This window comes from Hippocampus zosterae, chromosome 2 (assembly GCF_025434085.1).
Source record: "Hippocampus zosterae strain Florida chromosome 2, ASM2543408v3, whole genome shotgun sequence".
NCBI classification, from domain to species: Eukaryota; Metazoa; Chordata; class Actinopteri; order Syngnathiformes; family Syngnathidae; genus Hippocampus; species Hippocampus zosterae.
Genome location: NC_067452.1, coordinates 26,857,546 through 26,876,833, shown reverse-complemented (window position 1 = coordinate 26,876,833; position 19,288 = coordinate 26,857,546). Strand labels below are relative to the sequence as shown.

The following is a 19,288-nucleotide window of genomic DNA, read 5'->3' as shown; positions in this document are numbered from 1 at the left end:
GTTTTTTCGGTATTATAATTAAATTGGATTAAATCTGTAATGAAAACTTGAATTGCCAAGGGAATAGGATCACCTCATCGAATGCATTGGTGCAGACAATTATTCACCTTTGCATCTGGTAAGGGAAGTGGGATTTTTCTCAAATTCAAGTTTGAAAACTATAATTTGTCTGTCAGGTTTTTGAACATTTAGACAAAGATTTTTTATACAAATGACGTTTCTCTGTATCCAGCACATTACTGGTACCACAAATTTTATCATTATGTTGAATTGGTTCTATATCCGTCCATCATGTTCACTCATGCTTTCATTCTATTCACTTGAATCTTGCTTGCAACGGTCTATTGTATAAGTATGTGAAACACATAACCTGCTTGAACAATTCAGCACTAAAATAAACAAACATTGATTCTCATAACACACGTGTAATGTCCTCAATGTAGTATTTGCTAAGAAACTATCAGTCCAGATGACAACAAATTATGGCATGTTTCCATTTTTTAAAGGCCAAATAAATCTTGAATGCCATTAGAGCTCCAATTAAAACATACACTAAAAATAGTATATCAAAATAACATAGTGCTACTATTAAAACAATCTTCTTGAGAGATACAAACTAATGATAGTAGGAATTCTGTTACAAAACAAATAAGATACCAAAGCTTGGTGGGGGTAAAAGTGGACAAGTGGGGAACAAAATCTGCATTTGCTCCCCATCTTCCAGGACAACTTTGTTTGCTAACCGTAGAGTTTATTTGAGTACTACCTCTGAGCTGATGATTGTCTCCAAGCAACCTGGTGACCACTTCGTTGGCTGCCAGCTCAGGTGGGACCCTGAGGGCCCCTCCACTATCCTCTCCTGACATGTCCCACTGCAGTGGACCATCAGGTTGGGGTTGCACCATTCCTACACGCAGATGTAAACACACAGATCAAAGCATTATGTTGCCCGTACAAACACGGTGTGTTAACGCGACACCTTCGTTTAGTTTGAGCTTAAACCCTCCACCATAACTGAATGGTTGTCGGAACAGTTACAATGCTACCATCACTACCGTGCCAAAATGGATACAAAGAACGTCGTACGTGACCGCAAGAAAACATTACGTCATCCCCCAAAACGATGGAGTAAAAAGCGGGAGTTGGCAATATGCCTTGACAGATTCGTCTTATCTTACATGGAAAAAGTAGAGCACATTAAATAAAAGTACATATTTAATTTACTGATATTAATTAATCTTTGGAAAGTCGTGTCATGTACAGTTCGATGTGTACCACGTTTCCACGCAGTATTGAAACAAAGTATAAACTAAAACATTTACCTTGAGCATAGGTTTATAAAGAGACGCTGGGAGATCTTGTGTTACCTTTTATTATTTTCCAGTGTTGTTATCCAGAAAAGCAGGCAGGCAGTCAGTGAGTAGGTCGCGAACAACCCGAAAGAAAGCCAGCTAGGAGCCAGCTCAGGCAGGCTATTGCTACACAGCTAGCGACTTAGCTTACACAACTAGCTGGGAAATTACTGCTACGGCTTCGGAAGCACTTGTTGACAACCACAGGAGCGGGCATTAACAAAGGGGCGACCACCGGTTAATTATCGGGTCCTCTATTTTCTTGTTCTAATAAAACGTTGTGCGTGGGTTGACGTTAACTGTAAAACACATGACGAGGCGCAGTGTTGTTAGCATTGTTTTAATTGTGAACTCCGAGTTTGGACTGCAAGGCAAAACAATTCGAACGCGACCCAAGCAACCATACAATGTTTTCAATTGCACCTTACCACGCTAATTGGGAAATAACACCATTCCAATTTTACCAAAATGCTGCTCTTTATCCGTGTATGGTGTCTCGTAGTAATTACCCCAATATTGGAAGAACACTGTTTTGCTTTTCTAAAGGTTACGAGACATCTCTCAGGGCAAAAGTCTGAGTTGCGCAGGAAATCCCCTTCCTTCTTCCGCATTGGTCGATGACGTCACGTGAAAACGGCGACTCTTTCTCGTCTAACACTTGCGGTTCAAGAGAGTTTTTCGTTTAAGATGCTCCCCGCCGCCACAATTAGCGTCCTTTTGGTAGCAGCTTTTATTCATCCAAGCTACGCACTCTATTTCCACATAGGAGAGACGGAGAAAAAATGCTTTATCGAGGAAATTCCAGACGAAACCATGGTTATCGGTAAGCGGTGTAGCTCGGCAAAGCTAGCCTAATTTTGGAGGCAACCAGCTGGCTTGATCCGAGACACTGAACCCGTGACTGTAATAGTTGATAAACGTTTCAGTAACGCGGTCCTCCATTACTTTCACAAAGGCTTTCTTTGGCTTTTAAATCATTCGCGCCGATTGTCCACTTCAGTACTTGGTCGTCCAGTGTCTCAAGGCAGATACTTGTAACTGTGTCTGACGACCGGTTTCGTGACATTGCGTTTGACACGTGGATTATTCACCTGCACTTATTCACATCCCATATCTATCTATCTATCTATCTATCTATCTATCTATCTATCTATCTATCTATCTATCTATCTATCTATCTATCTATCTATCTATCTATCTATCTATCTATCTATCTATCTATCTATCCTTCGTGACTGTGGACATATGTGTATGTCAACAAGTCGGCATCATTAATAATGATTGTTGAAGTTGGGCGTGTTTCTTGGCATAAGCAACTATTAAAACAAGAAATTTAAATTGCAGACTGTTGCATATTTTAATAATCATATTATGACCTAACAAGGCGTGCCTTTCACATTACAGGAAAGTACCGAACCCAGCTTTGGGACAAACAGACTAATTCGTACCTCCCGTCCACACCGGGTCTTGGGATGCATGTTGAGATCAAGGATCCTGACACAAAGGTATGAAAGAACACGGAATAGGAGAAGGGCAAAAAAACACCTCCAGCTACAATAAATTCTGAGGCATCTCCAAAATCTAAACAAACTTTGAATATTAAGTTGACTAAAAATTGTAATTGGAAACATTATGCAGAGTGAATGAATTTGTTCCAGGTAGAATTTCAAAATGATCACCACTCGCCATCATAAAACCCTTATAAACCAGACAGGACATCTTTTAAGTGCCTTTTTAACATTTCCAACTTCTGTAAAAGAGAACCGAATCGAATCAGAATAGCTTTATTGTCTTTGGTTTTAATATGTGTCACCATATGCGTGTGTCAGCATGAATCTGAAACTAAAACAATATAAAACCACTCATCTTTTGATGATGGATGACAGAGCCATACCTAAAAAGGGAGCAGGAAGGTGTGGCATCTGAACAAGCCATTTGAAAAGGAAAATATCCTTCAAATATGTGGAAAAACACTCGCTACACCCACTACGGCAAGTACTGATGGGACGAGCAGATAGTCGCAAGAATCGTTTCGATAATAATGGTGAGCATGTTCAGGCATTCCACTGATTAGGAAAAATGTCAATGATGTTGTTCGAACCCTTGCAGGTCATCCTGTCTCGTCAGTATGGGTCCGATGGTCGGTTCACCTTCACATCTCATACTCCAGGAGAGCACAAGATATGTCTGCACTCCAACTCCACCAAAATGGCACTGTTTGCTGGTGGGAAACTGGTAGGACTCAGCTACTGGTACTTTGATATTTTCCCGTCACACCTCTAGTTTGATTGGAAACAGTTGAAGGGTTTAGAAAAACCTAGTCTGTCATTCCTCTGGTTTGGTTTCTTAGCACACTATTATTATTATTATTTTTAAATCAGGCGAATCCAAATGTGTCCTGTGCCCCAGAGATCAAGAATTCCAGCAAACTTGAACATCTTTATTTGAGGGAGGGTGGTCCTGTCTTCCACAAAAGGGGAACAGGTCACACCACTGCACTCAGAAGTGTGTCAAAAGCAGATACGGCTTTGTCTTACCATAATGACCAGAGTCTGCAGCACCTGCACTAATGTTTTCGATGTTATGCTGAAGGTGTTTGGCATTGTTTTTTTTCTCTTGGTTTGTACATAATGATTAATTACAGAAAGAAGATCCCAGAGTGAGTGTTAGATTCACATGAAATGGAGGGGAAAAATTGGGTCTTGGCAGATGTGTAGCACATCAGTGTGAATGTCCTCCTCACAGCTACCCACAGGCCGTGCATTTCTAACCACAAGCTTTCCGATGTTGCAGAGAGTGCATCTGGATATTCAGGTCGGAGAGCATACCAATAACTACCCTGAAATTGCAGCCAAGGACAAACTGACCGAGTTGCAGCTGCGTGCCAGACAGCTTCTGGATCAGGTGGAACAGATCCAGAAGGAGCAAAATTATCAAAGGGTGAGGGACACTTTAAATGAACTGCTGCTAGCTTGGCTTATCTTCACTCTCCGGTGGCTGAATGATGCATCTTTGTGCAGTATCGAGAAGAGCGCTTCCGCATGACTAGTGAGAGCACCAACCAACGGGTCCTGTGGTGGTCCATTGCCCAGACGGTCATCCTCATCGTTACCGGCATATGGCAGATGAAGCACCTTAAAAGCTTCTTCGAAGCTAAGAAACTGGTTTAGCCGGATGCGTGAAGAAGAGCAGTAATGGGGAGCAACAAACAAGAAACCTTTGGAGACAGACTTGAATGACTGGAACGAAGACTTGTCGCGCAAGAATCCGGACGGCGACTTTTTTTTTTTGTTGCATATCGGCCATTAATGATGAAGGAATGTGCGAATTCTAAAAGGCAGTCCTCAATATTTTATAACACCACAACATCTGAGTTGCCTTTCTTCGTCTCTCTTTATTTTTTTATTTGCTTGACACCACTGGGTATCTTTTGGTTCTGAAAAAAAAAGCAGGTTTTACGCTCTTTTTTTAGTGTTGTAAATGTTTTCTTTGGGGTTTTGTAACCAGTAGAAATGCTCCAATTTCCCAGCATGTAATTTCCATTTAGACTTGTGCATACACACTCAACAAATAATTTCCAACCAGCTGGAATGCAAGGAGGCATTAAAAAGTTGTGTAGATGTATACTTAAGTGAGAGACAAATGAGACACACCCACATTCTTTAACAACTACTGGTACATTTTTACTCATTGATGTGCATATCCTTAACAATTTGTCTGACAACACATTTACATTATTTTTTTTCAAATGATAGATGTCACAAAGGGTTTCAGGTATATTTTTGCTTTCTAAATTCTAATGGTTGATTATACTGTGCTGGAAGTCATTTATGTGGTCGTTTGTATAAACTCGCTGTTGTCAGCACATTTTAGCTTGTTGGTATCTGGATTTTTGGGGGTGGTGGGTTTTTCTCCATCTTATTTATTACTGTATGGGAATACCACAAAATGTTAAATTCAATTTATCTGTGCTAGGCCTTTGTTCGCGGGGGAACACTTGATTAAATCACAAGTGAATGGACTCTTCCATTTGAGGTTTTAATTTTGAGTTACTGTTTACAGATAAGTTTCGTTTTAAAATGTCCAATTCTTGAGATGCACTGCAGTCAGCCATAAGATGTTAAAGCATTGAAGTCATGTGGATGTCATCTCCCAAAGCTTAATAAAGACATTTGGTCTAGAAAATAAAATCATGTATTTCAACACTGGTCGGTTTCGTAACAATTTCTCCCGAGTAGGTTGTTGGCCCTCTGCAGGATAGTCGGATGATGGGGCTGCCATCTCAGCGGCGTGCCGACACACCGTTGGGACCTTGTTAGTCTGGAACCTCCCCGAAGACCGGCCCGCCAAGGGAGACCCTACCTGGAGCAAGCTCCAGACGGTAACGCTCTCCGGATCATTGGAACACACAAGCCTCCTTGCCACGGCAAGGCCAGGACCCACAAGGAGGCCATTAAATAAGACCCAGGCCAAGAGGATCGACGGCTTTGACAGCAGGTCATTAAGAACCATCTTGAACATCAGCTGGCACCTCCATGTTTCCAACTCAGACCTCCGAAAACATACCCTTCAGCCCCCCTGGCCGCTCAGAGGCGCATCCGTTGGCTTGGTCATCTCCTCCGATTACCCCCGGAACACCCAACTCGTGCCATCTTCTCATTTGATCCAGCGACAGCCGGCTGGAAAAGGCCACGCGGCAGACCCCACACCAGATGGCTTGATGTCATCAGAGAGTATCTCAAACACCAGGGCCTTACCCTGGAGGATGCAGCGGACCTGGCCCATGACCGTGGTCATTGGCGGACCCTGGTGAAGCTGATCGGCTCTACGCACTGCGACGACCCAGCCGAATGAGACTCGGCCCCCGCGTCGCAAGAGCATTATTATTATTTTATTATTTCAACACTACTTCACAAACATAGGCACAAGAAATACAATTGCAATAGAGATATGTTGAGGAATGGGAACCGTCAATTTGCTTTTGGCCCTCCTTGAACACAGGTTCTTTTATCTCTCTATATCGTGGAAGAAGACCCAACACCACGTCGTTAATTCAGTTTATCACAACGCAACACGAATGGATTCAGGCTCCTGTGAGTCTCAGATTTCATTAGGAAGCCCCGAACAACCAGTCACACGTATAGGCATAGTATGTTAATTAGGGGCGGGCAGTCCTTCCCCTTATGTAAAAATCAGAAACAAAGAAAGTTAAGCAAAGTTCGATTTTGCCATGAGGACAAAGTACAGACCACTGCTGCTAGCCACAAATCTTGACATTAGGGTTCCTCTGCGAGGGCACTTGACAGCCTTCAGGGACTTTTACGAGGTGTTGGAGGCAAGAAAACCACCGAGGGGCTGTTAATTAACCAAGGGGAAATAGGATCTAAACTTCACACTACATTCTTTGTTTTAAGTACTTCAGCAGATGTTCAGGACAGAGACTAGTATCAATAGTTCTCATAGCAAGGTGAAATTCCTCAACAATGCTCTACTACTACTTCTAGCGCAATAATTCCGTAACAATATATTTCTAAAAGTGAAGTTTATTGCTCTAGTTATGGTTCCCTCAGGGTAAGTTTCTAATCAATGTTCTATACTGCCTCACGAGTTTAAACACAGTACCCTGACTCATTCACTGCCAGCTCATGGTAAATCAAACGATGTTATGAATTCTATAGCCATCAATGACAATAAACGATTTCATGTTGCTGGTGTAGGAATATGATTCAAGCAGCAAAATCAATCTTTGTTTTCTCTCCATCTCGGGGTGTTTTGTCACCTTTGTTGACTGAAAATGACATCACATGACCAACATTTGAAAACAAGTGAGCCGTGATTGGTCATTACCTGAGCAAGTGTGATGTCATTTTCAGTCGACGGCACCTGGCAAAATGGTCGCTCTATGAGAGGAGGAAAAACAGATCGATTTTACAATAAATTTGTATTTATATCGCGCTTACACAACAGCTGGAGCAAAACGCTTTAAAGAACTTAAAAATAATAATGTAAAATTATACAACAGAACACATAACATAAAACATGGACAATAATTCAATCATAATTACTGCTGAATTCATATTCCACAAAGTTAATATTAATCGGAATGTCATGCTTAGACAAGTGGGCGTGCATAGATCATACGAAGACATTTTTTGACTTGACTTCTCGACCTCAACACTAAATACACAAAAGTCATTATAAAGGGACGAGATTTATTAAAATAAGTCTTTGTTTCACTGACATAACAGAAAGGGACATTGAGATGATTTATTTATTTATTTATAAGGAATCATTTGGCAATCCTAACCCAATGTGTGTGTGTCTGTGGGTGGGGGGTTATCACACTCTTCTTATGAGCACAATTTACACTTGTAAATAAAATGTACCGTATTATTATTATTATTATTATTTCTCTTACAAAGGAAATTGACAACTTATTAGTATTCAGATTCAGACTGTCAGGTGCTGCATTTTCTTGGCGGCCTCTTCTGAAACCTGCTTGGATGTTTTTTCCGGGCTAGGTGCGGGACTGGGAATCGGAGTGTTGGCTGCGCTGTTGGGATACTCCCTGTTGCCGAAGATGATGCTTCCCACCCGTACGTTAGTAGACCCAACCTCGATCTGGAACACGACAACACCAAAGTTGATCATCATATGTGATGTAACATACAATGCTTAGTAAAACTATGATTAAGTATGATGTCAAGATCCAGGAAATATAAAGGATTTTTAAAAATTGACAGCAATAAAAACAGCAGATATTTAGTATCGGAGCAACAATGTGCGTAGTTGGAAGCACATCTGCATTTTGATTCGCAGGGTCTGAGTTAAAATCTCGGCCATGTTTGGGGGTTTGAATTTTCTTTCTGTGCTTGCCTGAATTATTTTTTTCTTTCTACTTTTCCGTACGCCCACATTCCGAAACTCACAATTAATTTTATATTGATTAATATTTTTTTCAAATTTTCAATGTATTCAATCAATGGAATTTGGCCAAATGCATATCACTACTATTTAGCAGAGTAGACATCTCAAGCTACAACATCTACACATCCTGGTACAAATGCAATGCATTTTCCTATGTATCGCTAGCTTCGGGCCAAAACCTTGTACCTCCAGAATAGTCACTTTATAGGAGAGCCTAAAAACGACATGTTTCAATAATTTAGAGTAGTTCGCAATTTGGAAGATTGAGGCACTTTATCTCTCTCTCTCTCTCTCTCTCTCAATTGAAACAAGAAAAATAAATGTTTGTAATGTTTGGTACTCACCGCATGTTCAAAATCTGTGGACATACCCATGCTGAGCTCCACCTCATCCAGAGGAAGCTTCAGACTCTCACAAACCTCCTGCCGCTGACTCACAAGCATCTGTGAGCAAGCAAACACTATTTACGGAGCAAAACACTGGAGCAGGTGTTACGATACTTCAAGATACTTAAAAATGCTGCCTTGGTTAACATCCATTGTATTTATTTCCCTCTGATTGCTTATGCGGGGCTGTAGCTATCAAATGAATGTTTTCAAATCTGCTCAATATTAAGGTCCATTTAAATATATATAACCTTTGCACACTTTCAATACATACAAAATCAACTGGGGTTTTGTCCCATGTTACCCTTTAATATGCAGATTTACATGCACAGAGTCGTGATGGACTCAATTCAACTCTCTCAACTCAACTTATTTATAGAGCACTTTAAAACAGCTATCGCTGTAGACAAAGTGCTGTATGTGGAGCAACCATCATATATACAAGAACAAAGACGGTAGAAATCACCAAACAGAAATGAAGCACTTGCGAAAATTTGGAACTCCTCGACATGACACTCTTGGCTTAACACACAGTGGAAATGTAATACATTTGCAAACAAAATTGCTTTCAAAATGCTTGTACCTGGAAGTCTGGATTTGGGCCCAGGGTGAGGTTGTAGCCATAGCGCCCGATAGTCATGAGTCCAGCGAACTGCAGGGCGCAGCACTCCGACATAATGTGCTTCGCGGTATTGACAGTTTCCTCTGGTGGGAGGCCATATTTACCTATGTTTGCACATGGATTGACGTTGTTAAAATACACATACTGATTTCGATCATGTCCATGAAGATGCCAAACCTCTTATGCCATGTCTCTCTATTTTTCCCATTAATACCTGTACATTGTGAGCCATAGTTAAAAAAGATTTTAAGTGCATGAAAATTCCAACAGTAAATGATTTACCGTCTACACTAGATATAATTTCGTCAACAAGTTCCATTCCTGCCATAGAGGTGGATCTTTTCTCTCTCAATCCATATTGGTTTTCTCTTAAAAGATTGTTTCTCCAAAAAGCTGCCAAGTCTATGTGAAATGAGTTTTTTTCCCCGAATTTTTGAGAACTGTAGCAGTCATGATCATCATGACAGTAATTTAATATTCTCCATCTTTCTGGTGTGCCACTCCTGTACACATAGTGCAAGGCAATATTATCGCTTACTTGTTCGTATAGTATTTACTAGTAGTTTATTTTGATATTTCTCATCTGGTAATTTAATTCCGCAACTTTTGTTCTTAGTTATAAAAAACATGTATACAGCATGTTTTTCTTTTCACATGCATTTTAAATTGGCATTGTCTAATTCATTGATTATTGTTTATTAATTCCTTGATGCTTTCTGGTCACTGTTGTAGCTGGGCAACATTTATCACAGAGTGACATTACGGATGGCAGAAATACTTTGCTAATGAGAATGTTTTTTATTCGAGTAAATCTTATACCAATTTTGCTCTTTGTTCTGATGCATACATTATTTGCTTTATATTTTATCAAAATAATTTGGGGAAAATTGCAAAGACGGGAAGCTATTTTATGATCACTTTTATACACGTACAAAGATTGAAATGTACTGGAACGCATACACGCACACAAATCCGTGACAATGCTTAGTATATCTTATCTTATCTTAAAATACTGGTAAGGAATAAATACGCACTTTGTTCGCCACTGGTGTTGATCTGCACCATGACCTTTAACCTCTGCGTGCTCGCTCCTCTGATACGCAGCCATGAGCTGTTGACCTTGTCGGCCAGTTTTGCCGAGTCTACGGTCTCCACCAAGAACAAATTTGGCACGCCTGGGGAGAGGAAGGTGAACCCTAACGCATGTTTTTCAACGCATATCTGCAAATAGGATAGTCAGCCTTCACTCACCCAGGAGTTTGTTTACATTATTCTTCTGAAGATGACCAATGAAATGCCACTTGATTTCAGGGCATGATTCTAAAATCTGAAATATAAGATCATGATTTGTAAAATATAATATGGTGTTACAAAGAACTGACCTTATAAAAACATGGCAACTCACCATAGGATCTGAAGCTTTGTCCACAAGTTCATTAACCTAGTGTTGAGATACAAGCGTGCGAATTATTGGCATTGGTTAGATTCATTGTTGTTGAGAGGGATGCACAGCAAGCATTGCCATGCCTGCATACTCACATAATTTTCTCCAAAGTTACGCTGGCCTTGGTTGTAGGCCTCCACCACCATCTCAGGAGGTTTGGTTTTGCTGACAGCAACAAGTCGAGGTGGCACAGTTGGTAGCGTCTGAAGAAAAATTGTGTTCTATAATTTAATAAAGTACAGTAGATCTATGCAGCAATGTCTTGACTTATAAGGTGTAAAAGTCAAAATCTGTTGGCCAAATCTGGCCCGCCACCTTATTTTACGTGGCTCATCCACACGTCTGAGTCAGGGGTACTCATGGTGTGACAAAAAGGTTTGGGGTACACAAGCCAAAAAAAGGTTGGAAATCGCTGTTGTACGCAATTACAACCTGCAGCCAAGGCTCACAATGAGCATCTTTATTAAATTACGTCTCTGACATAATCTTATTTGGATTGTGTTTTGTATTGAGCTCAACACTGGTGGCTTCTACTGGTTTAAAATACATTTACGATCGCTCAGAAGAAGCTCGTGGCTTAGAGAATATAACAGTACCGCCTATTTTTATCTCTACATCTAATTCACCAATGATACACTTAACAGGGGGTACTAATTACACTAGTCGTGAATGGGTCAGTGATTGTTGTGATGACAGTCGTGTATTGACTGTAGTCGTCCTTCATACACCACACGAACACGAAACCGGAATGCCTATCACAAGGCATCAACGTGCATTCAGAATAGTGCAGCTCCAAGCTTGCTATGCCGCCTCCAATAGTCCACGCGTGGTGTTCCGAGCCCCACGTTTATCTCTTATCCAAAGGGTGACAACCTTACATAACCAATCGTGGCCACACACCGCCACTCTCCGCAAACCACGCGACAGCGGTTGCACCGGCGAGAACTCACCCTGGCCGCAACGTACCTTGGGTCGTCGGGACGCAGCCTGGTTCACCCGCTGCACCACTGACTGGAGTGATTTACCTACCTCCGACATTGCTATTTTCCACATCATGTCGTAAGCTGCAACGTGCGACGTAATGCACCGCGTCGGCTGTGACGAAAATTGTCTTTCAAAATAAAAGCATGAAGCACGGTGGCTAAAATAAGTTAACGGATTTAAGCAGAACTAGTAAGCAACTGTATTAAACCACCGTTTATGCTGAACAGCGTCGCTACTATCCCAACTGACCTTAGATGGAAGGCAGACTACACCCTGAACGAGTCGCCAATCAGTCGCATGGCATACTTGGAGACAAACGACCATTCGCACCCACACCCACACCGTCACAGCCCGCTCCAAAGTTAAGGCTACACCATCAGCGACTTGAACCTGTCTTATTTAGAGAAGGCCATAACAAGAAAAGAATAATATCAAAGGAGCCTGGAAAAACCATGAATACTTTAATAAAATACGGGGCATCCAAGTTTATGTATCCAAAGTACTTTGAGGATGAGCATGGTCCTAATTTTAATATGACTGTTTCTATTAATAGGTTCAATCTTTTTTGGGGTGAATGTTGGTACAGAGCTGGCTGCTAAAATGTTAGATCATATTATCTTTCAATGTGGTGGTGTTGTATATAGTCATCCCCCGTCCATGTTCTTGACGGCAACTTGTGAACAAGAAATAACTTATAGAATGCATAAAAGTAAACGAAAACGGCCTACTGACAGTTATGATATGGATGGCATTAATAAAAACAGTAATAATATTTCAAAACCCATCATATGCACTTCTAACCTGTCATTCAAAACAGGCTATGTTCAGAAGAACTTTTTTTAATCCTGGTGTACATAAATTATAATAAGCATAATTTTACAAATTATAGGCCACTTTTATTGCTTCCAGTTCAAAAAAAAGTCTTGAAGAGCTCTTCAATTCTCATGTTGAGAAATTCGAGTAAAGCATTGTACGTTAAATGAAGCCCAGTATAGTTTCCGAACTAAAAGAACCACATTATTGGCACTGGTTCAAAGAGGTGAAGAAGTAACAAACTCATTGGACAAAAGAAATATGAAGTTGGAATATTTCATTTAAAAAAAGGCAATTGATACCATAAATCACTCACTTTTACTCAATAAATTGGAGAGATATAGGATCAGAGGGATAGTTCGGAACTGGTTAAATAGTTATTTCACAGAACAAATACAATATGTAAACATAGGTGATCTATCTAATAAACTTGGTGTTGGTTGTGGTGTTCCCCAGGAGTCAGTTCTGGGTATTCATTCATTCATTCATCTTCCGAGCCGCTTGATCCTCACTAGGGTCGCGGGGGTGCTGGAGCCTATCCCAGCCGTCTTCGGGCAGTAGGCGGGGGACACCCTTAATCGGTTGCCAGCCAATCGCAGGGCACATAAAAATTAATTCCAGTCTATTTGTTGTGGGTAGTAGCTGAATCCACAAACTTCCAAAGGTACCTAGGCAACGACGGTAGGGCGGCGAGTGTGTGTGTGAGAGAGAGGGGGAGCGATGGAGTTGTGAGTTTTGACGCATTTACAAAAGTCGATGATTACAATGAAGAAAAGTCAACAGATCAACATGCTCAGAACTAAGACTTGCCCTCCGTCTTGAGACGATGTTCCCAGTAGCAAAAAACAAACGCTCTGATGGCGTCAGTGTTGCTGGGATACCCAAAAAAGGCTTGGCCAGCTTCGCCAAGGTTGGATATCGTGTTTCGTTCGTTCTCCACCAAAGCAGTGGATTGTCCTTCTTGGAGAGAGGAAGCTCTCCAAAATACTGCAAGACTTCCTTCTGCACCGCTTGACTTAGCTGCTGAGCCTCATGCTCCTCATCACTGGCATCCGAATCTGATGATGAGCCCAGAATAGTGTTGGCAAATGACCCATCCTTTGCAGCAAAACGGCTTTCTGATGTGGCAGTGGCTTCATCTTCACTTATATGTGACTGTCTTTCTTCCTTTTTGAAAGCTAGCGCCATGGATTGAATTGTACTTTGAACCTTGAACACATCTTCGGCGGGCAAGAACTTCAGTTTTCGAAACCTTGGGTCCAAGGCAGCAGCCAGGAGGACAGTGTTCGGAGCTTCGGGCTGAAAGAAAAACAGTTCTTGCCATCGCTCCGTAATCTGCTCTGCCACTTGAGCCTGGAATTCCTTCACTGATGCGCTTTCAAATGCTGAGCTCAGTGCTGCTTTCTTGAGGTTGTGAACCAGCTGTGGAAGAGAAGAGAGAGTAACATACTGTTCGCCATGCAGAAACTCAGTCACGCTTACAAACGGCCCAAGGACCCGAGTCAGCTCCTCACTGAGGTTCCACTGTTCTGGCTTTAGATCCAGGTGATGGTGTTTGCCACTTGCATTGACCGTAGGATCAGACAGAGCTGCAGTCATGGGCCATCTTTGTCCAAGGAGCCTGGATAGCATGTGGTAGGTGCCGTTCCACCTCGTACTTACGTCCCGAATCAACATTAGAGGCGGCATTCCCATTTGTTTCTGCATTTCTTGAAGCTTGGCACATGCCAGTTCACTCTTCTTGAAGTGTTCGACCAAGCTTCTCGCAGAAGCCACGCAATTAGTTATGGTTTTACTGTTTTTCAGCGTGCTCTGTACAATGTAGTTCAGAATGTGCCCAGAGCACCTCACAGAAACCCAGCCATGTCTCTCCTTTAAAATGTTTGCTGCTGCCACTACAGTAGCCCCATTGTCATGGACAACTGCCTTCACCTTTGGGAAGGGAATATGAAATTTGTCAGTGGTCTCCTCCAGACAGTCCGCAATATTGGCAGCTGTGTGACTCTCTTTGAGAGGCACTGTTGTGAGAGAGAAGGACTTCATCTCCCAATCTTCTCCCAGGAAGTGACATGCGACCCTGAGATAGCTCTCTGTGCCCATACTCGTCCAGATGTCTGTTGTCAATGCAACACTTTCAGTGTCCTGAAGGACCGTTTTCAGTTTCTCTGTTACTTGTTGGTGCTTTTTCTCCATCAGACTTTTGAAATGAGGTCTTGCTGGCATGCTGTACTTCGGGTTGAAAGCTAAAATCATCTTTTTAAATCCCTCGTCTTCCACCATGGACAGTGGGCGCATGTCAGTGACCAGCATTTTCAAAATGCTCTCGGTTAGCAAGGCAGATTCTTCAGCGGTGCATGACTGAGCTGAGCGAAGAAAGCAATCCATTGGCCGCTGTGATGTGCTGGGGAAAAAAAGTATATGAATATGCATAGCACTTGTCATTTGTCACAATTGGTGCCTCAGCCAAACACATGGAAACATACAACCGCGAATGGGTGTTAATGTGGGAAAACGCGAAGCTACCAAACAAAAAGGTTGTTTTCCACACTTGTGGTCCGAAGCCCGTCTTTTTTTAGGAAAGCAGCCCGTGTTTTATTGTTGATTTCTAAAGAATCGGAAAAATTAAATTGTTTTCCTGGTGAAAGAAGAGACTCATCTTTTCATGTGCTGCGTGCTTTGACTGTCAATATAACCCTATTGTGTGAGTCTTGAAATATCAGTCAAAACACTCTAAAACTACCGGCAACGTGGGGAACTCGGCTTTGAAAACGGCTCGCGGTGTATCAATAAATAAAGTTTATTAGAGAATTACCATGTTCTGGTGGTAACCAAATTTACGGGGGGGGGGGGGGTGTTTGTGTGTGCTGTGTGCACGCATGCGCGTGAAAAAATGAAAGATGAGTGTGGGAAGGAATTATTTTGGTGTTCGCTAATTAACTGTTTTGCAATTTAACTGTACCAATACGAATTCCACAAACAAACTACAGCGAACAGGATACATTCCAACAAGCAGGCTAACGGAACGAGCTAATATCATGTTGACGTTATGATACCTTGTATCGGCGAGGCTTGTTGAGCTGACTTTAACAGGATGCTTTCGGATCAGATGTTGTATCATCACAGATGTGCTGTTGTGAAACGCCAGTTCTGCGTTGCAGTACACGCATTGCACTTTTCGGTCTTCCTTTTTCAGTTTGAAATGATCCCACACTTTCGACATTCTCTGTCTTTTATGGGCTGTTTCCTGCTGAGACTCCGCCATTTAGCCACCTGAATGCAACACGCCGGATTAATGTAAGCGTCGACAATTACAGTCCGTGTGGGAACATTTTCCTAGAGCAAAAGGTGGCCACCTAACAACCGAAAGGAATTAAACGAAGCCTCAAGGTTTCTACTCACCGTTTTTTTTTTGCAAACGCATTATTGGAGTTACTCAGGTCTGCCCGGTACAACTATTTACATCATCCACTTGATTATTGTTTATCTACCTATACTCTACAATTGTATTTCGTTCATTACTGTAATTTTCACGTTCTCTGCAACATTTGCGTAACTTCACCAGTGTAGCAATGGATCGAAGACACCATCTTCGCTGCATTTCAAACGATGCAGCTGTTAGGTAATGGTTATTTCATTTAGAACAATGCTGGCAGCTGAATTACTCTATCCAGCCTATCGTTGGGATGACGCAGAACACGTTCGTATATAAACACTTAATAAGTGAAGCATTTATGTCATGTATTTTAATCAGTCTGTCATATTCTCTGGTAGTGATCTTCCCTGCTAAAAGATGTTAATTCCCCAAATCTGGTCAAAATTGCAGTTTTAAAAAGTTACATTTTTACATTGCACTACCTGCGCCATAGTGCATTGTGCACTACAGTTCACAAGCGGGCAATAACACAAAATTTCCATATTTTAGAGAGTAAATTCAACATAAGCACACAGACAACAAAGAAAATTATTTATTCACAAAACCATAAAACGATGGACATTTTACACAATTCAAAGACTTCAGTTAAACGTGTAAAAAAGAAAAAAAGGGGCGCCCTGCAGCCAATCTCATACTCTCTCCAGGGCTTCCAACATGATGATGCTGTTACCTCGAATGACCTAAGACATGAAAAATGAAACGTTGTTTGGGACAAAAATAACCATTAACCTGTTTAAATAACCATCATCAGCTTCAGTTTTAAGATAGTAGTAAACCCAACCCTCAAGAAACACTACAGCTTGTACCAGTATTCCTGACGTGTGTATATGTGATAGTACAAATTAAAATGAAGGTGGTACTCTGGCCTTTAACATTTTTACCTGGAAATGTTTAGAGTACATTCAAATGGGACCAGAAAGTACATACAATGACAACATGGGAACTAGGAATAACATTTCAGAAATAATAATTTCCGGGGCTTTTTACAAATGTTCAGTTTTAAAGGTGAAATCAAGTAAAACATTTTTTCAATATGTTCTGTGCAGCACCACTAAACACTCTATGCTGATTAATATTGCATTGACGGAATATGAATCCAACAGCAAAATCCATTTTTTTTTTAAATCCATTTCAGGGGCATCCGTTTTGCCACTTGCCTTTGACTGAAAATTACATCACAGTCGCTCAGGACTCGGGTAACGACCAATCACGCCCCATCTATGTTCTGAGTGTGGTCATAGGATCTTAAGCCATTGACAAAAAAAGTAAACCTCATGAAAGTCGGTTGATAAGCAAGTTTTGATTTGTTTCCAATGCACAGTGGAACCTCGCTTTAACAGATTTCCGGTTATATTTACCAAAAAAACGATCCTCTTGCGAATTCACAATCAACCAAATTTGTCTTTATAATAAAATGAATGTAACAGCCATCTGAATACTACGAAGGAATATTGGTTAGCGCTTCGTCTTTGAGCAGGCATATGACAATGACAAAGGAAAACGAAAGCTGGATGGGTACTGACCACCATGCCAATGGTATGCTGTTGTCCTCCCGGTCCCATTTCCAGACAGTCATCCACCACCAGGTTCATAAAGGGGTCAAACCCCCGAAGGATGCCTTGCACATGTCTGCCTCCATTTAACTTAACTAAAACACGACACACAGAGACAATCAAATGCATTGATCAAATATTTTTTACATTGTCATCATCATCCTCATCACTAAATATGCTTACAGTGTAAAGGGGGGTGGGAACTGTTAATCCTTTTGAATAAACTCGGTTATACAGTGTAGTCTGATCGTCTACAGTGCTGTGAAAAAGTATGTGCCCCCTCCAGATTTCAGTTTTTTGCATACCGATCACACACACAAAGGTTTCAAATAATCAAACCAATTTTAATATTTGACTCCTTTGGCAGCAAAATCTCAAGCAAATGTTTCCTGCATTTGCAGATAATCATGCATAATGATCAGGATGAATTTTGGACTTCAAGACGTGTGGGATGTCTGGCATGAAGAGCTCTCAAGATACCATGCTAATCAGGTTGAGGTCAAGACTTTATACATAAATATGTACAATATTGGAGAAGATTGCAAAAGTTACCTGTAAAAGTATTGGAACCAACCACACACACACACAAATCAATTACATGCTTCAGGTTCCTCTCATGTGGAAGAAAAATGGCACAGCACACCAAAAACAAAACCTTATCCCAACTGTGAGACACGGCAGAGGTTGCATCATGGGTGAGCTTAGCTACCTCAGGGTCTGGACAGTGTGCTACCATCAATGGAAAAAAGTTTCTCAGAAAAACCTGTGGCCATCAGGCTAACAGTTGAAGCTCAAAAGTGGAAGGGTGTTGCAACAAAACAATAATCCAAAACACAGAATTTTCCACTTACTTGTTACCTGTCCTGGAAATGTTTACATGTTATTTTTTTTTTACGATGGAAAAAAATAAAACTGTGTCATCAATTTATGCAGACTTTTTATTCTTTTGATTTAGCTGAGGACCATGTTATGACCACTTTATGCAGAAATGTATGAAATTCCAAAGGTACTGTAAGTCACACTGCCCGTTATTTTTTTGCTGACAGAAAAAATAAGATTTTAATTTGAGGCTTCTTCACCCTGCCATACTATGTATTCATGTTAAATTTTATGTGGTTTTTTTTCACCGCAAACCAAGAAGTGTTTAACTCATTCAGTACCAGCCAATTCTAGACCCAATTTTTTTAACCCTAAATCTTGGAAAATTTGAAAAAGAAAATAAGTATCTGGGGTTGAAAAGTGTGGAGTGTGAAAAGACATGTCTTTGGGAGTGAATGAGGCCCCAACGAACGAACGCCACTCTGAAAAAGAACTCCGGAGACAAAATTGTTTGACAGCAAAGTCGAGTGTAATAAAATCAACGAGGCGGACTCACGTGAAAGTTTCTTGTCCATGAACCTAATGAAAGAAAGAAAATTTTAGTTCAGGTACAAGACGCAAGGGTTATTCGGGTGTATTACACATGCCCAGCGAAGATATACAGTGTAAGCTAATACAAGCTAACACACATTGGCTTTATCTCGGTAGCTATATTTGAAATGGCGCTCTTGCGTCGCGGTCATTTTAGACGAATACAAACTTCTATTCAAAAGACGAATGAAACACAAAACCTGCTTTGAACATAGTACTTACTTTTTCAGCTCAGGAGGGTGTGCTTTGCTCATTTTGTCTTTCGTGTCTCAACAGTCGACAAAGAATCGTGGCCTTTTCGTTTTAGACCGGCAAAATGTGCACTTACAACCGGAAGACAATCTGTTATTTCCTCGTCTAAGTA

General features: G+C 41.1%; 5 protein-coding genes across 11 annotated transcripts in view; 1 reads left to right on the top strand and 4 right to left on the bottom strand.

The window, feature by feature from the left end:
* The window catches only part of ikbkg (inhibitor of nuclear factor kappa B kinase regulatory subunit gamma), a 27,367-nt gene extending 8,911 nt beyond the window's left edge, over nucleotides 1–18,456 (bottom strand). For 4 of the 5 annotated variants that reach the window (XM_052059034.1, XM_052059036.1, XM_052059037.1 and 1 more), the window contains exons 1-2: nucleotides 1,368–1,819; nucleotides 767–907 (exon numbers count right to left, since the gene is read on the bottom strand). In XM_052059034.1, the coding sequence (XP_051914994.1) occupies nucleotides 767–905 (139 nt within the window). In that variant the 5' untranslated portion in view covers nucleotides 906–907; nucleotides 1,368–1,819. Of the gene's footprint in view, nucleotides 1–766; nucleotides 908–1,367; nucleotides 1,820–18,449 lie in introns of those variants that run through there. The other variant, XM_052059035.1, reaches the window with a different exon arrangement.
* On the top strand, nucleotides 1,954–5,542 carry tmed4 (transmembrane p24 trafficking protein 4). Its single transcript, XM_052059041.1, has 5 exons — nucleotides 1,954–2,175; nucleotides 2,757–2,857; nucleotides 3,462–3,587; nucleotides 4,146–4,292; nucleotides 4,373–5,542. The coding sequence occupies exons 1-5, from the start codon at nucleotides 2,040–2,042 to the stop codon at nucleotides 4,520–4,522; spliced, it is 660 nt and encodes a 219-aa protein (XP_051915001.1). The 5' UTR covers nucleotides 1,954–2,039; the 3' UTR covers nucleotides 4,523–5,542.
* On the bottom strand, nucleotides 6,877–11,826 carry plpbp (pyridoxal phosphate binding protein). Of its 2 annotated transcripts, none has more exons than XM_052059039.1 (8): nucleotides 11,698–11,826; nucleotides 10,827–10,934; nucleotides 10,693–10,728; nucleotides 10,539–10,614; nucleotides 10,322–10,462; nucleotides 9,249–9,391; nucleotides 8,624–8,722; nucleotides 6,877–7,973 (listed from the first exon to the last, which is right to left on the bottom strand). In XM_052059039.1, the coding sequence occupies exons 1-8, from the start codon at nucleotides 11,785–11,787 to the stop codon at nucleotides 7,803–7,805; spliced, it is 864 nt and encodes a 287-aa protein (XP_051914999.1). In that variant the 5' UTR covers nucleotides 11,788–11,826; the 3' UTR covers nucleotides 6,877–7,802. The 2 variants fall into 2 exon arrangements, with proteins under 2 accessions (XP_051914999.1, XP_051915000.1); XM_052059040.1 differs by having other exon boundaries at nucleotides 11,682–11,821.
* LOC127596491 (E3 SUMO-protein ligase ZBED1-like) lies at nucleotides 12,590–15,851 on the bottom strand. Of its 2 annotated transcripts, XM_052059032.1 has the most exons (3): nucleotides 15,582–15,851; nucleotides 14,011–14,929; nucleotides 12,590–13,950 (listed from the first exon to the last, which is right to left on the bottom strand). In XM_052059032.1, the coding sequence occupies exons 1-3, from the start codon at nucleotides 15,788–15,790 to the stop codon at nucleotides 13,273–13,275; spliced, it is 1,806 nt and encodes a 601-aa protein (XP_051914992.1). In that variant the 5' UTR covers nucleotides 15,791–15,851; the 3' UTR covers nucleotides 12,590–13,272. The 2 variants fall into 2 exon arrangements, with proteins under 2 accessions (XP_051914992.1, XP_051914991.1); XM_052059031.1 differs by having other exon boundaries at nucleotides 12,590–14,929; nucleotides 15,582–15,850.
* snrpg (small nuclear ribonucleoprotein polypeptide G) lies at nucleotides 16,476–19,288 on the bottom strand. Its single transcript, XM_052059044.1, has 4 exons — nucleotides 19,147–19,288; nucleotides 18,890–18,912; nucleotides 17,485–17,609; nucleotides 16,476–16,641 (listed from the first exon to the last, which is right to left on the bottom strand). Exons 1-4 carry the CDS (start codon nucleotides 19,176–19,178, stop codon nucleotides 16,591–16,593), a joined length of 231 nt encoding a protein of 76 aa, XP_051915004.1. The 5' UTR covers nucleotides 19,179–19,288; the 3' UTR covers nucleotides 16,476–16,590.

Bases quoted from the DNA above. Each gene is read 5' to 3' on its own strand.
- tmed4 (XM_052059041.1), top strand. From the start codon at position 2,040: ATGCTCCCCGCCGCCACAATTAGCGTCCTTTTGGTAGCAGCTTTTATT. The intron at 2,858-3,461 runs GTATGAAAGAAC...GAACCCTTGCAG, and splicing joins TCAAGGATCCTGACACAAAG to GTCATCCTGTCTCGTCAGTA. The intron at 3,588-4,145 runs GTAGGACTCAGC...CCGATGTTGCAG, and splicing joins TGTTTGCTGGTGGGAAACTG to AGAGTGCATCTGGATATTCA.
- plpbp (XM_052059039.1), bottom strand. From the start codon at position 11,787: ATGATGTGGAAAATAGCAATGTCGGAGGTAGGTAAATCACTCCAGTCA. The intron at 10,729-10,826 runs GTGAGTATGCAG...TCTCAACACTAG, and splicing joins GTAACTTTGGAGAAAATTAT to GTTAATGAACTTGTGGACAA. The intron at 10,615-10,692 runs GTGAGTTGCCAT...CTTATATTTCAG, and splicing joins ACAAAGCTTCAGATCCTATG to ATTTTAGAATCATGCCCTGA.
- LOC127596491 (XM_052059031.1), bottom strand. From the start codon at position 15,790: ATGGCGGAGTCTCAGCAGGAAACAGCCCATAAAAGACAGAGAATGTCG. The intron at 14,930-15,581 runs GTATCATAACGT...TTTTTTCCCCAG, and splicing joins ACAAGCCTCGCCGATACAAG to CACATCACAGCGGCCAATGG.
- snrpg (XM_052059044.1), bottom strand. From the start codon at position 19,178: ATGAGCAAAGCACACCCTCCTGAGCTGAAAAA. The intron at 18,913-19,146 runs GTAAGTACTATG...TTCTTTCATTAG, and splicing joins CACCCTCCTGAGCTGAAAAA to GTTCATGGACAAGAAACTTT. The intron at 17,610-18,889 runs GTGAGTCCGCCT...GTCGTGTTTTAG, and splicing joins CATGGACAAGAAACTTTCAC to TTAAGTTAAATGGAGGCAGA.